We start from the raw sequence: 14,976 nt of genomic DNA, 5'->3' as shown, positions 1-14,976 counted from the left end.
TGTGTGTGTGTGTGTGTGTGTGTGTGTGTGTGTGTGTTGGGAGTGCAAGCGGGTGTGAGAGACAATGTATGCCATTCAATGCAATCAAGAGGCATTTGTGACAGTCATTAAAAGCTGTGAAATTTGCGTTAGGTTGTGTTGGGAGGGCGTCAGAGTGTGTCAGAGAGAAGCGGGATTTTCTTTTGCGTGTGTGTGTGTGTGTGTGTGTGTGCGCGTGAGTGATACACAGAGATGCATTTCAACACAAATTTTGGCAGAAAAAAGGAACAAATCCAAAATGCGAGTCACAGTAGGCGTGTGTGTTTGTGTGTGTGGGGGTGTGTGTGTGATGAGATCTCTCTTTGTCGTGGTTAAGAGTTCAACTCCTCCAAAAAAATCCATTTTTGGCTGTAGGTCCGTCACCTCCATACGGGAGACTCTCCATTTAAAGAAGAGGTTTCTTTGCTTCACCGGCCACTCTTCCATCCCTCCTTTCCTCGGGATCCTTCATCTCGCGCTCCTGCCTCTCCCGTCCTCTTCTCCCCTCAGCCTCTTTTTCTTAAGTGTGCAATTCCTTCAGTCTTTCCCTCCCTCCCTCCCCACTAGCTTCCTTTTTTTTTTTAAGCTTCTGCATTCAGACGCCGCTTTTCTCCTCCACCCCAGGCAGCTCTCCTCTCTCTCTCTCTCTCTCACCCCTGTTCTTCCTTTATTCTTCTTCCCCACCATCCCCACCCCTAACTTCTTTTCGCTTCCGAAAAAAATAAAAAACATTTGAAAGGAAAAGAAAAAACTTTCATAGATGGTTCTACCTCAACACTTCCACAAACGAGGTCTAAACTTCAAAACTACGGCATAGTACAAGGAGCTATAAAAATATACACAGAGTTCAGAGACCCTAGAGGGAAGGGGGGAGAGGTGGAGGAAGGAGGGAGGGAGTGAATGAGAGAGGGAAGAGAGAAACGACCTCTGTTCACCGGAAAAATTAAACAAAAAACAAAAAAGGGATTAAATTAATAAACAAAGGGGAGGTGGGGGTGGGTGGAGGGTAAACAAGGTCATTCTAAGTTGTGAAAAAGAAAAATAGATAAAAACAAAAAAAGATGTCTAGCAACAGAAGTGTAGTTTAAACAGAGTGGGTAAAACAAAACAATAGAAAACGGAAAAAAAACATCTAGAAATTATTTACTGGATATTCATATATATAATCTATAAGTGTCAATAGCGATAAAAAATCTCACTTTTTTGATATTCGCTCACTATTTTGTGTTTTGGTATTTAAGACAAGTCTAAAGAACGCACGCATTCGCACAGTCACCCTCGCACAAAGCGTGCGCACGCACACACACGCACACAGACTAAACCCCACGCGCGCATATGCAAACTTGCCGTACTTGAAGCACACTAACTGCACGCACACGTCTAATGTGGAGCAGCAGCACCGCCATGATTATTGACCGAGTTCGTAGCTCGCTCTCACAGTCACACGCATTATTAAAATATACAAGATTCTGAGAGTCACCGATTGGTCAGACCTTGCGTAGAGGCCCTGGCTCGGTCATGTGACCGCCGCTCGGACGGTGCTGATCGGGCGAGTCCGAGGCCCCCCTCTTCCCCCCGCGTTTTCTCAGGAGAAACAAACACATACAAACTAGCATCCTATTATTGAGTTAGTGGTAGGGGCCGGACTCTGATTGGCTGATGGAGTTCTGCGGTGCTAAGTGGGGGTCAGGGGAGTAGTTTTTCTTGCTGTTCTTGTCCTTTGCGTTCTCCTTTTTCCTTCTTCAAAACATCACATTTCCCAACGGCAGGTCCCTACCCCGTTAAAAAAAAAAAACAGTGTGTGCTGCACATGCACACTGGCGTTTAGGGGAGGACTCTTCAATTCAGCATGTGTAGGGGGGCTCATTTAGCTCTGAGTTAACAAGAAGGGGGGGCAGTCAGAGCCTATTGCCTATTCGCGAGGGCCTTGTTAACAAAGGCTATGCACGGTTACGACATTGCCCTTTACACACACTTGGTTGTGTGAGAATGGGGTGGGGAGGCTTACTCGGCTAGAAACACAACTGTGGCCAGGGGTGCAGGCTCACAGGGTAGTGAGTTGGGGGTGTGGGGGGGTTGGAGGGGCAATACTGGCAGTATTGAGGGGATCAGGGTTGGAGCTGTGATGGATAGCTTTGCTGTGGCTTCATTTGGAGCAGGGATGTGGGGAGGAGGGATTGGTCGGTAACGGGTGGAGGGAGGCGGGTGCGTCCAGTTGGCCGGAGCAAAGGCCACCTCATACTTTGTAGTAGATGTTGGCTGGGCTCTGAGGCGGCATCTCCTGGACAATGTAGACAGGGTGTCCGTAGTCCCCGCTCACCTTCTCGTAGTGCGGGCAGTAGGCCGAGTCTGACGTCCGCAGAGGGATGATGATGTCGCTGGGCTCGGAGCCGTTGTTGTTGGAGCTGGTGATGCCCCCGCCGCCTCCCCGTTTGGGGCTGGTGAGGGAGGACAGCGACAGCGGAGGGTGGTGGGTGTCCGAGTGCTTGGCGTGCCGCCTCCTGTAGCACACGACGCAGATCACGGCGGTGACCAGCAGGAGAAAGGCAGAGCCTCCCGCGGCGCCGGCGATGAGAGCGATGTTGGAGGGTTGGAGAGGCCCGTTCTCACCTCTGCCTTCTTCCCCGAAGGGTCCTCGAGGCTGGCTGGAGTTCCCCGTGCCGCCTGAAACGAATCACAGAACAATCTTTACTTCCGGTAGCACAAGCTGCTCCCGGCGCCGCACAATTCATCACGACCAATGCACCGGAGCAATAACACGGCTTGCTCTCACAACTTGGCGTTTTCACGAGCTTTTAAATAAACATACCATTCCTTATGGCTCTGTACCACAATAGCATGAGTAATGACGATGGTTCAGCCCAAACTAGCAGGCATAAACCAGTGGAATGCAGCAACTCTCACAGAAGCTTATATGTGGTCTCTTCATTGATGTGATGGAGTGGACAGCAGTCCCTATAAAGCAGCGAGGAATGTCCGCAGTGAGTGCGAGTGTACTGCGCAGTATATACTCTTGCGGACAGCCTGGCTGAGCCGCAGTGTGTATCAAAGTAATACACTCTATTTCCCTAACCTTAACAACTGTATTTACTTAGCATTACAGCCAGCCACATGAAGAGATCCTCCCCCCTCCGCTGCCACCACCAGACCACACACTCGGCCTGCCCGCTGGCCTCCCTGCCCGCCCGTCTGTCTTTTTTATCTGTCTGTCTGTTTATCAAACTGTCTGTCACACTCGGGTCCCGTTGCTCCCTCTGTCTGCCCCGCGTCTCGCCTGAAACCTAAGATCTTCACAGCCTCAGAGCTCGCTGTCTTGCCCGCGGGAGGTCGGGTCAGAACTCAGCAGGTGAATGATGGTGTGGAGGTGTGCGAGTGTGCGTGTGCATTTATAAAAACAGGGCTGCTTTGGCACTGGGCATGTGTATGAGAGGTGCGAACTGGTTAAGGCAGGTAATGTGAGTCTTTGCTATATAGGGCCTCTGGATTGGTCTATCATTATTCTTGGCACACATCCCTCTCTGTTCTCCCCGTCTGTCTCTCTCCGGCGTCTCCTCCGTTTCCTCGCCCTCCCCTCGCTCCGTGGTTCTTTCTATCTTCGGGTTATTGTAGCCGTAATGACCCACCTTGCTCTGAGCTCAGCACCTTGCAGCACAAACACACACAAAGACGCACACACAAGCGATACTGACGTACACATCCAAGCAAACACACCTCATCCCCTTTCCTCCCCCCTGCTGCGAGCCCCCCTGCCGCGCTGGACTGACTGGGAGCAGAGCACTAATGCCAGAAGTCGATTACACTCCCCGCTCCTCCTTCCTCTTTCTTCCTCCCACCATTAACCCAACATCCCTCATTCTCCGTCTCCATTATGACTGCCGCCGCTCACCTGCTCTCCTTATTATATCCTCTTCCTTCACCTCTCCTTCTGCACCTCTCACTCCCCTTTTTTTTGCACGTCTCCTTCCTTTCTTCTGTGTTAATTCTTTTTTTCTAAAACACACAAGTTCAGACTCCAAGGCCTTATTTTCCGTTTTTGTTTCCATCTATTTCATATCATTAGCGGATTCCACCTCGGAGAGAAACACGCAACAGGTCAGAAATGAAAGAACGGGTCAAGGTGTCGTATCATCCTTGCTTCTGAGCCAGCTGTCACATTTCAGAGAGGAGTAATTGGTCTCATATTCGGTTTTTTAACATATTTTTGGAGCTGTTTTCGAACACTCGCCACATTTAGTTATGTTTCCACCGGGCTGCCGCACAAATGCAAATTTCAGGCATTTTGTCAAAATAAAGTGTGAATGAGCGCGTGCTTCCATCAGAAACCTTTTATATGAATACATTCAAGAGGATGTGACAAAATTACATAATTCCTAGAGCAGCAGTAACTCATGCATTATGGCATCTCATTGCTGCTCCCCACATAAAATGCTCTTCTTTTTTTTTAAAAACAGAATTAATTTGTCTCTTTCGATCCATTTGTACTTGGAGGATGTGCACCAGAGCCCTTCGTATAGAATCACATCAGGAAATTTGAGGTGCCACAAAAAAAGAGAAAAGCAGGTGAAAGGAAAAGCGAAAGCTTGCGGCTTGGCAACGGGAGCGGAAATTCAAATCATGTCCTTGTCGTAATCAGTGGCTTAGATGGGTGCACATTAGGACTGTAATGCAAAGCTATAATCTGAATCTTTACTCGTATTTTGTTTATTTCGTGCAAATAACTGGAATGGGTGAGTCTTAGCTTCTCTCTGCTTTGCAAAACAAATTTGATAAAATAGAAAAAGTTGGGATGCTGCGTTAAATGTAAATAGAAACAGAATATATTGTTTTGCAAGTCAGTCAAACAATATGATATTATATGAAAGATCAGATCACAGTTTCTCCACACCTTAATCCACCTTAAGTGGGCTCAGGCTGAGAGAGGGTGTATTTTTCCCTTTGTACAGTACTTGAACTTTCATTCGTGGGTGCAGCGATGCCTCGTCTGTCACCTGTTTTTAACGCTAAATGCCTAACAAGCATGATCGTTCCACATTGTTCTTTGCACCGAGAAACTTCTCTGGATGTTTTCATATTGTAAACAACACATGATTAAATCTCTTTAGAAATAGTCTTACCCCTCTTCTATCCTGTCTTCCTCACCCTCACCTCCAACCAGTGGTGGCAGATGGCTACCTCTCCTTGAATCTGGCTCTACAGGTTTCTTCCTGTTAAAAGGGAGTTTTTCCTCCCCGCTGTCGCCAATTGCTTACACGCAAGGGGTCATCTGATTGTTGGGTTTTACGCATTATTGTAGCATCAGCGCTCAGTGGACTGCTGTTGTGATTTGATGCTATATAAATATAACTGAACTAGATCGTTGTTTTCACACCAACCATGATACTAACCTTTTTTTTCAAGGTAGATGCTCCATGAGGTGTTTACTGTTACACAACTGTTCCTGTTTTTTTATGCCTCATTTTTTTCCAAACATGTTGCTGGCTGTTGTCCTCTTACTACTTTCACATACAAAATATTATTTTTTTTTTTTTTACTTTTGAACATTTCAGCACTTTGCATCAACAAGAATCATGATTCATTTGGTTCCTCTTCAAACTACCTAGAAAATAATGATTTTAAGTCTCCTGTTCTCTGACTTGGAATCCATTTATAGACGTTTATCCCCAGCGGACATCTGTAATGAGTGATGGTTTTGATTCGAGTGAGTTGAGTTTGTGGATGACAGAAAAAAAACCAAACAATCCTTTCGTATCTATTCAGAGAGCATTTCTTGTTCATATCCCAATAATGTATTTCTATTTGTTTACATCCCAAGAGAGCCACGCAAACACAATGAGAAACTGTGAATAAGCAACAGTATTCCAATTATTAGCTGAGATGATTTCGAGCGTATTCACACGAGGATTAGAAATTCTGGCATAACTGCTGTGTCGAATGTCATAACAATCATTTTTAGATATGCGGTTAAGTGCGTGTTAATATGTCCTTGCCTGAAAGTCAAAAATGTGTAAAATCCCTCTTAGGTGTGCGATTAAATCATCCTCGCCGTCGTGCTTCGCCGCTCTCATTCTAGCACAAACAATGCATACTATTGTTGCTGATTCACACATACACTTCTCACCTATATGAGGTATGGACAAGTGATTGGGAAATGTGTGAATGGTCCAATTCCCACATCTGGTATAGTACGCAAATTCGCCCAAAAAAGAAAAAAAAGAGAGAGAAGGAGAAATGAACACAGCTCAGAGTGAATCGTGTTCTTTCCCCTTCACTGAATAACTTTGAGGTGAAGCATGAATGTTGCCTCTCTCCATTTTCATCTCCTTGTTCTCTTCCCCTCTCCTCTTTGCTTTTCAATTATTCTTTTCTTTCTCCTCCTTATGTGCCTCCCATTTCTACCCACTCCGTTCTATCACTCCCCTGCCTCCTCTTCTCTCTTCACTCAGTCTCTCATTCTTTCTAGACAGAACTACGGTGCACACTACCCCCCTCGCCCCCAAACTAATGACAATAATAACTCTGAAATGTCGTCGCTGCTCTCTCTCCCTCTGTCTCTCTTCCTCCTCTTGCCTCTTTCTTCCTCCCTCACTTTTTCTTGTCCTTCTCCCAAGGTAGCTATTAGCCATCCATTCCCCGCCCGCAGCACTTAGCTCGAAGGGCCGGGTGCAGAGACGAGGAGGAGAGGGACAGAGAGTAGGGGGGAGAAGGAGAGAGTGAGAGAGAAATATGGAATTAAACAGAGAGATCCGCAGATGTCACCGCTGCACATTCTCCATCTGTCGCCTCCACCCTCCCCTCTCCCTGCTGCTTTTCTTTTTTATCTAGCAGTCTTTGCTTATTCCCTCCATCCATTTTGTGGATGGATCTGCTGTGGATTATCTCTATTTGATTTCCTGCTTACCTGGGTTTTTGCTGGTGGTGCGTCCCGCTGCCGGCTCCTTCTTTGGAGGCAGTCCATATGGGCCTTGGGAGGAAAAATAAGCGAGGAATTACAGAAATACCGAGACAGCCTCCATCTTCTGCAACAGCCAAAGCTCTCTGATTCGAAACCAATAAGCGACATTAGCAAAGAGAGAGACAGCCAGCCAGAGAAATAAGAGACAGAAGAGGTTTAATAAAGGACCCCCTTCCCTTCCCATTATAGGGGAGCACATATTGACTGGGCTTCGACGTGCTGCGTATGAGCACTTTTCCATTTGTTTGAATGGGAAACTAAAGAGAGGTCGTTTGTTGTTTTGGCCTGAGCGAATTTACACAAGGCCATAACGGCTTGTAATCTGTAGTCGCTAAATCAGGCCATCTGTCTCGCAAGCCCTCAGTAATGGTGATGGCATTAAAGTGAGTTTATGTGACACATGCAAACACGGGCACAAGCGTGCACACACATCTACATGCTAATGCAGCCGTTGTGGGTATAAGTGCTACTCCTCGAAGCTGAAAGAGATGGTTCAGAAAATACTAATTTTGTTAGCTTCTGAGCCATCTGTCCAACAGTGGGCTGCAAGAACAGAGTTGCGCTGGGCTGTTGAGTTCAACATTTTGTGCAACATAAAATGACCGCAAACTTACAGTTAATCAAGCGCGGCATTAAATCAGGCACCCCACAAAGTCGAGCTCAGCTGCAATCCCAGCAGGTCAGCTGATCTAAGTGCCGGCCCCCATCAGCTGATAGCTCTGCTGATACACTTCTACACGCCTAGCTGGCTGTCATATGTAGGGCTTGCTATTGAAGCTTCTTTAGCTTACTCACAATTACATCTGCAAGCTGCTTTGCAACCCACCCCCACCCCAGTTCCTGTTTTTGTGCTGTGTCTGATTTAATCATTGTCGTATCTATTGTCTCTCAGCTGGGGGTCTACTTTCCAGTACACACAAAGTATACACATTTGATTGACGAGCGAAAGGCTGATAATTCAATTCAGTTCCACCCAGGGACACAAATTCCCGTTGGGGTTGTGTCAAGAAGGGCATCTGGTGTAAAACTCATATGAAGATGTGTTGCACTATCTGCTAAGAACACGTGATGAATTCTGATGCACAGTTTCAATATTAACATTAATGTGCTCTGGGATGACACTGCAACCGTCCAATAATGCTGTAGTGATGTCATAGCTTTGGGACTGGGAAGTACAATAATGAGAGCTATCCACTTTACTGTAGATGGAAATAACAACCTGCTTTTGACTATAGTAGTCCTGCCTGTACAGTGGTCAAGCACAGCCATCAACCCATATGTGCTGACATTTAGAGAAGGGTAAGGATATTGGCTGGCGGCTCCCTCTTGACAATAAACCAAACAGAGGTTCGGGGTGGTGCCGGCTGGATCAATAGGAGCTGCTGTTTGGTCAGCAGGGGCTCGTAGAAGGAGGTTCGGGCTGTGTGCGTGTGAGAAAGTGTGCATGTGACAGATTCAGAGAGCAAGCAAGATATATAAAGAATAAAATACGAGGCGACAGCTCAATGTATATGTGTGGGTTTTTGCAAGTGTGGGTCCCTCGAAGCGGAGCAGAGCGCCATATCTCATCAGAGATCACCACGAGGCGGCACGCCGCTTATTTAGACGACAAACAACACAGACGTGACCTTTCAGCCACACAGCAGATAAGATGAGGAAAACAGAGGAAAAGAGTGAAAATAAGGAGAGATGGCCGGCATGCAAAGCGGAATGGGGAATTTGAAAGGAAAGGAGGCAAGGAGTGTTGCAGGGAGTAGTTTGAGTGAGGAAAGGAGAGATATTTAAAAAGAAAATGAAGAAGAACAAAGAAAAAGGTGTGTGTGCATCTTCTTCACAGAGCTGTGGTTTGTATGTGTGTCAAAAGGAAGGTAGTTTTTCCATCGCCTGTGTGGTGAAAAAGCCAGGGGAAATAAAGTGTGTATGTGTGTGTGTGTGTGTACGTGTGTGTGTGTGTGGTGGTATTTCTATTGAGCCAAGCTGACTATGCTGATGTTACGGGCTGATAGAGACACAACAGCGCCACTTGGCTCTTTGCTGAAGAGCACCTACAATACACAAGTCCTGATAACACAGCATAGATCAAGGAAATAGAAATGGCTGGTCGTGTTTGTACGTGTGTACGTGAGGGGGGTCGTGTGAAGGACAGGTGCCGATTATGTGTAGAAGTGTGCAGGCCAGTGAAAATGCTTAAATTAGCCTTTTTTCCCCTTTGCTGCTTAAAAAAAAAAAACACCTCCGTGCGAGGGTCATTAGCTGTGAATATTTTCCAAACAAATTAGAAGTGTGTGCAGCTACGAGTCATTAAAAATCACTGACTGTGTGCTTTAACAGAGAATGGAGTCGTTTTGTTATCATGCTGTAGCTGGCGGGACTGCTGTGCATGTGTGTGTCTGTGTGTGTGTGTGTTCGTTTCCCGGCCGTGGACATCTCAGGTGCATGCGTGTCCGTGTCCACTTAATGTGCACGTGTGAGCTGATGATTATGCAAACCGGTGTGTGCGCACGCGTGTGCGTCTAAGTTTCAGTGTGTGTTTAAGTGTGTGTGTCCAGCATGAGTCAGTAGCAGTTAAAAGGCAGAGTGAGAAGGGAGTCAACAGGGCTCATTAGAGCTGACTGATCCCACACTTCTTCGCTGTTCTTACCACTTAACGAGACCTAATATGCTCAGCAAGAACACACGCATTAAGAAAGGTACGTGTGTGTGCATGTGGTGTGTGTGTGGTGTGCAGACTATATGGTACGTGTGTGTGTAAGGAAGAGGAAGATTAGAGAGACAGTTTAAAAGTGGAAGAGGCTGCATGCAAGATAAGGCGCACTAATGTGTGCTGCTCTGTACTGCACAGATGTGAGATGATGGGAGATGTGGAGCTAATGCTTGTTAATATCACAGTGTGTTAAGTGATTTGTGTGTGTGTGTGTGTGTGTGTGTGTGTGTGTGTGTGTGTGTGTGTGTGTGTGTGTGTGTGTGTGTGTACGAGTCCATCACACATGCAGTGCACATGAGATAGCTCACATGTGGAGCGGATGTGTGTGAGAGAAAGCAGAAAGAGAGTTGAGAGGACTTACTCTGCCCCACTTTTAGGACCACCTTCATGCCTTGCGTGGCACACACTCCACCCTTCATGCTGTCCAGGCCTTGACGCGTCCCATCTGACGTAGCTGGAAGGATGGAAACACAGAAATGTGCAATTAAAAAAAGGAACAGCGTGCTATACGGACCCACTGAATATACAGCCACACAAACTCACACTCTCTCACACAATCTATAGCCAAGACTAGCTTCTATTCATATGGTCAGCCCTTCCAGAGAGTCAGCGAGTGACATTTGCAGAGGCAGCGATTTAAAACTCCACCAGAAGCTCTGAAATGTCAAACTATGAGGCGGCAGCACTTTAATAAGTCCTCATTTAGCAGTCTGCTGGAATTCATTAACACCCCCGCTGCGGCGCATGGACTCAACCGACTGCAGTCAACTGCAATTGCTGCTTGGGCTGGAGAAATAGCGTTGGAGGGGGTGGGGAGGGGATGCAATTTGGAGAAGCGAAGACTGACGGATGGGGGGGGGGGGGAAGTGATGGTAATCCAATCAAGAGCGTATATGAAATCAAATGGGAGCCCCTGAGACACAAATCAGTGTGATTTGACTCAGAAACTGGACGTGATTGGTTAGAAAAGAAACTGTGGAATGTGTTAAAGCGCCACTTGGTAATACCCCATCAATACACCAACACTATCACCGCTTATGTTTTAATTAATAGAATTAAGGGGATTTTTTTCCATTTAAAATGAGGGAGGGGATGTGTTAATACAGGCAATGGGGGAATTTATTATGTGTTATCAGGATGTAAAAGCTTTTCTCACGCTGGAAAAAAATGCAACAGTTCAATCAGCACAATACAGCGATACAGAGTCAGATTTTAATCAGCGATGTAACGTCATGTAAATCACATTTTTTATCTAGTGAAGCTACAAAGGAAGTTAAAGAAGGTCAAACAGTGCTGAGAAAATATGCACACAAGAACTGTGTGTGTGTGCGTGCATGCATACGTATAAAATCCTGCTCAAAGAGCTCTTTTTACTTCACTGTTCTGTTCCAACTTGTCTGTCTGTGACCCGGAAATTGATCTCACCGGTGTCTCGCTCTCAAAGGATTTTATAGTTCCTAAAAATGTAAGTTTTGGGTAAAAAAAACGGCTCAGTAGAGGAGCTATGGGCAAGGATGCGCAGGAACAAAGGCCCTTTGTGGGACCTATGATGTATATACAATATGTGACAAACAGCTGAATTGCTAACACGATGAGAACAGGGCTCTACAAAGTGTTCCTTTGTATTCATAAGCTGTGGTTGTTGCAATTACACTTAGATAAAATGTGACATCTGCACATTTTTCTCATATTATTCCTCATTTATGTGCCTTATGCTGGTCAAAGATCGCTTTAGCATTGCAAACGCAGATAATAATGAGGTCAGTATACGCGAACGTGATCCTTATGAGCCAAAAGTTCTGCTTTCAGGCTGCTCTAAATGCTGCCCACAGCTGTCTGTTTATTAGGGGCAACAAATCAGAAGAAAGCTGGCTTTAAGGCACTAAAAAGGCTTCTTTGACACAATGAATGAACTCAGGGTCTGTCCAAGGGTGAGTTTAAAGTAAATATAATAAATTCTTAATTGCGCATCACACCAAGGAACTGCAGTAGAGTTTAAGACTGAAAATGCAAAGCTGCAAACGAATAAGATAAGTTCCTTTTAACATAAAAATGTTTCAGTGGAGATGCTTATCTGAGAGAGAAAGGGAGAAAATATGATGCCACATTAGACTGAACTGGCATCACTTTAAAGTGACAGTTCCTAATCATGTCTTGACTCCTGTCTTGTCCTTACCTCCTCCTCCTTTACTAGCATCACAAGTGGGAGGAGCTAAGATGGCAAAAGAGGAGAGGAGGCAGGAAAGGAATCGAGAATGTAAACAAAGAGAAAGGAGCAAGTGAACGACGACTAGCCTCCAGGTCACCGAAGGTGGAAAAGGATTAAGGGACGCGGAGCAGGCTGAGGATAGATGGGAATCAGCATGAAGATGAAGACACAGTGAGAAAAGAGAGAACGGAAAGAGAGAAGCAGTGAGGGGTGCAAAGAAGAGAGAGATGCTCCTAGTGAGAATCACACCTTTGCAGCCGGTGTACCATTAGCTGTGCAGCTGGTCTCAATCATTAGCACACAGATGATCCTACAGATCCTACTCACAGCAACAAATCAAAAGCTATTAAAAGACACCGAGTTCAATGTCTGCCTTTCAACTTTTAGCTGATGGAGGAACAGATGTGGTGGCTACTAAAAAATACAGTAGGCATATTCTTTCTCCTTCCCCCACACATACACCACACCGTCTACACTCATTTTCCCTGGCTAACCTTCAATGTCATCATTCTTCCTTTATAAAAAAAAATTATATATATATATATATATACATATATATATACATATTTCCTCCCGCCACTTCCCCTTCAGGCTATAGATTAGCCAGTCTGAAGCGAAGCAGAGAGGGATGAATGGTGGATGGCTCAGGAGAGAGAGTGAGTGAGAGAGAGAGGAAAGTGTGAAAAAGAGGCAGCTTTACTTCTAACACCTCCCTCTGTCTTTCCCTCCATCGCTGCAGGATGCAGAGTGTGAAAGCAGGAGGAGGAAAGAAAGCAGGCGGAGGTCAAGGCGAACAGCAGTATGGTAGGGAAGCCAGGAGACAGGGATGGATGAAGGGATGGATAAATAAGGTTTATATAAAAGGCTGTGAAAAAACTTGTGCATTCCTCGAGTGTTTTCACTATTTGCTGTCCTTCGAGATCATCTTAAATCGTAGTATTCTTTTTTTTTTTTTTCTCCACCTGAGACCTGTGAATTTTTTTTTCGTTTGCAATAATGGAAGAAGACACTTTCATTGATTTCAGTGAGGTTCAAATAAACCGAATGAGTGTGCCAAATTAGGTACAGCTCTTTGATCAGGGCTGTCTTTCTTTTTCTACATCCTTTGCTCAGACGTCATGTTCAGGTTGTGATTCAACGTGAGGTGTGTTCTGATGCAGAGCCACATATCACTATGTTGATTTTCTTACGATAATAATTCAAGTCTATCCACACCCACTATTGCAACTGACCAGCTGTTATTAAAGTGTTACTTCAGGGCGGCACTAAAATCAAGCTCAGCTGCCTTACCAGCAGATCAGCTGATCTGACATTATTTATGTATCCTTCACCCTGCTCACAGTTGCTGTGCATGTGCAAGCCACTTTGCAACCCACCTCCACCCCATCTCCTGCTTTATGATAAATCTCTTGTCACTGATGTCTGCCCATCTCTATACCAGGTCTTTTCTGTCTCAAACTTTCCACTTGGCAGGTCATGGAGGTGCGCTCTCCCAGGACGGAGCCATGCCTCCAAATATAAATTACTGCAAATGGAAAAAAGCAGTCTCCTCATGACTGCATTAATCTTAAGTGATTTTGTTGTGAAGTAATAGCTTTGGAACTGGGAGGAAGTCAGAAGAAAGAAAGATATAAGGTGGTGGGAGAATTTTTCCTTCAGGGCTTTCTGGCAGAAAAGCTTTCTAAGAAATGGTTAAGGTTGTGAAAGTCTATTTTAACACAAAGCATGATCTTTTTCTGAACCTAAACAAACAGCAGACTAAAAATAATACGTCAGTACTGAGTTTTTTGAAATTCCTAATGGGTATACTTTATATACTTTACATATATAATACCATGATTGATGATACCATTGATAGTTAAGTAGTCCTTAACTAATAGTTACGTACTACTGAAAATTATAGTATTACAACATACATCATAATGAATTACAAAATTCATATAAAGTCCTGATTAACAGATAATATGTTTATTTAATACACACAGTCATTTTTAAATCATTAATAACATATTCTTACCCCGGGGCATGCTGTAGCTGAAAATCTAATTATTATAATGAAAGATATAAAACATACTTGAAAACAAAAATGGGGGAAAATATGTTGAGAACAAATTTTTTTATCTTATTTTCCACTGTTTCTTAGAAACGTTGCTCCCAACATACTGTAAAAACCATGCTCTAACAGAAATGTAAGTACATGACATAAGAAGGGATTACACAAGCTTCTCCTCATTCCAGTATAACCCATTACAGCGGTCACTGGGAGGCGTAAGTCGGGCTGTAGGACTAAAACTGGGCAGCAGTACTAACCGTAGGAATGGATAAGGGATTGAGAAAATACCCTTTTAACTGGCCTGAGAGAGAGGGGCCCGACAAATTTCTGAGCGTAATAACTACTGACACATGAAGGAGGAAAAGAAGGTGACGGGAGACGAGGGAGGTGAGGAAGATGAGGAGAGAAAAGAGGAGGAGGAGAGGCTCGTGCGGGGAGTTGAGGCAGGCAGGCTGATTGCCTGTGACAAGCTGTTGGTGATATGATGGGGACAAGAGACGCTGTGTGACGACAGAGATGACCCCGAGCGCGGTGGACAGAGGGAGGAGGCAAGATTTGAGGAAAGAGGGAAGAGGAAAGGGAAAAAGTTAAAAACAGAAAGTAAGGAAAGAGTTTAAATGACATGATAGATAGCGGAGAGGTAAAAGACTCTAATGTCTCCATTATGGAAAAGTGGAACAGTAATGGATACAAAGAAGAGGGAGAAACAAAGAGACAGAGACTGAGAGCCGGAGAGCCAAATTGAACCAGAAGAGCTTCCACAAATGTGATTTTGCAAATGCAGGCTATTTTTTTAAACCTCCTAATCAACAGGTCACAAATATCACAAAGGCAATTTTGTTTAAAACCGTGAACTGTATCATGGCAAATCCTTTTAAATCCATTAGACATGTTACAGGTGGCACCATTTTTGTGAATCTCCATTTCACAGGAACAAAGTGAGCAGAAGGATCACAGCCGCTTTGGCCTCGGTTCGAAAATAGTTCCCGCCGAATCTTGGTCGCTAAACACTAAAAATGCTCCAAATGCCTCGACGGCAG

At 45.0% G+C, this 14,976-nt stretch overlaps 1 protein-coding gene across 1 annotated transcript in view; it reads right to left on the bottom strand.

Moving 5' to 3' along the window:
* Window positions 1-300: 300 nt before the first annotated feature.
* The window catches only part of efnb3b (ephrin-B3b), a 90,056-nt gene continuing 75,380 nt past the window's right edge, over window positions 301-14,976 (bottom strand). Inside the window, exons 3-5 of the mRNA XM_026161642.2 lie at window positions 10,036-10,128; window positions 6,917-6,979; window positions 301-2,682 (exon numbers count right to left, since the gene is read on the bottom strand). Of these exons, the coding sequence (XP_026017427.1) occupies window positions 2,255-2,682; window positions 6,917-6,979; window positions 10,036-10,128 (584 nt within the window). The 3' untranslated portion in view covers window positions 301-2,254. The remainder of the gene's footprint in view (window positions 2,683-6,916; window positions 6,980-10,035; window positions 10,129-14,976) is intronic.

Source organism: Astatotilapia calliptera, chromosome 3, assembly GCF_964374335.1.
Source record: "Astatotilapia calliptera chromosome 3, fAstCal68.1, whole genome shotgun sequence".
In the NCBI taxonomy this organism is placed as follows: domain Eukaryota; kingdom Metazoa; phylum Chordata; class Actinopteri; order Cichliformes; family Cichlidae; genus Astatotilapia; species Astatotilapia calliptera.
Note: the sequence above shows the minus strand (reverse complement) of the source record. Positions and strands in the feature narration are given on the sequence as shown.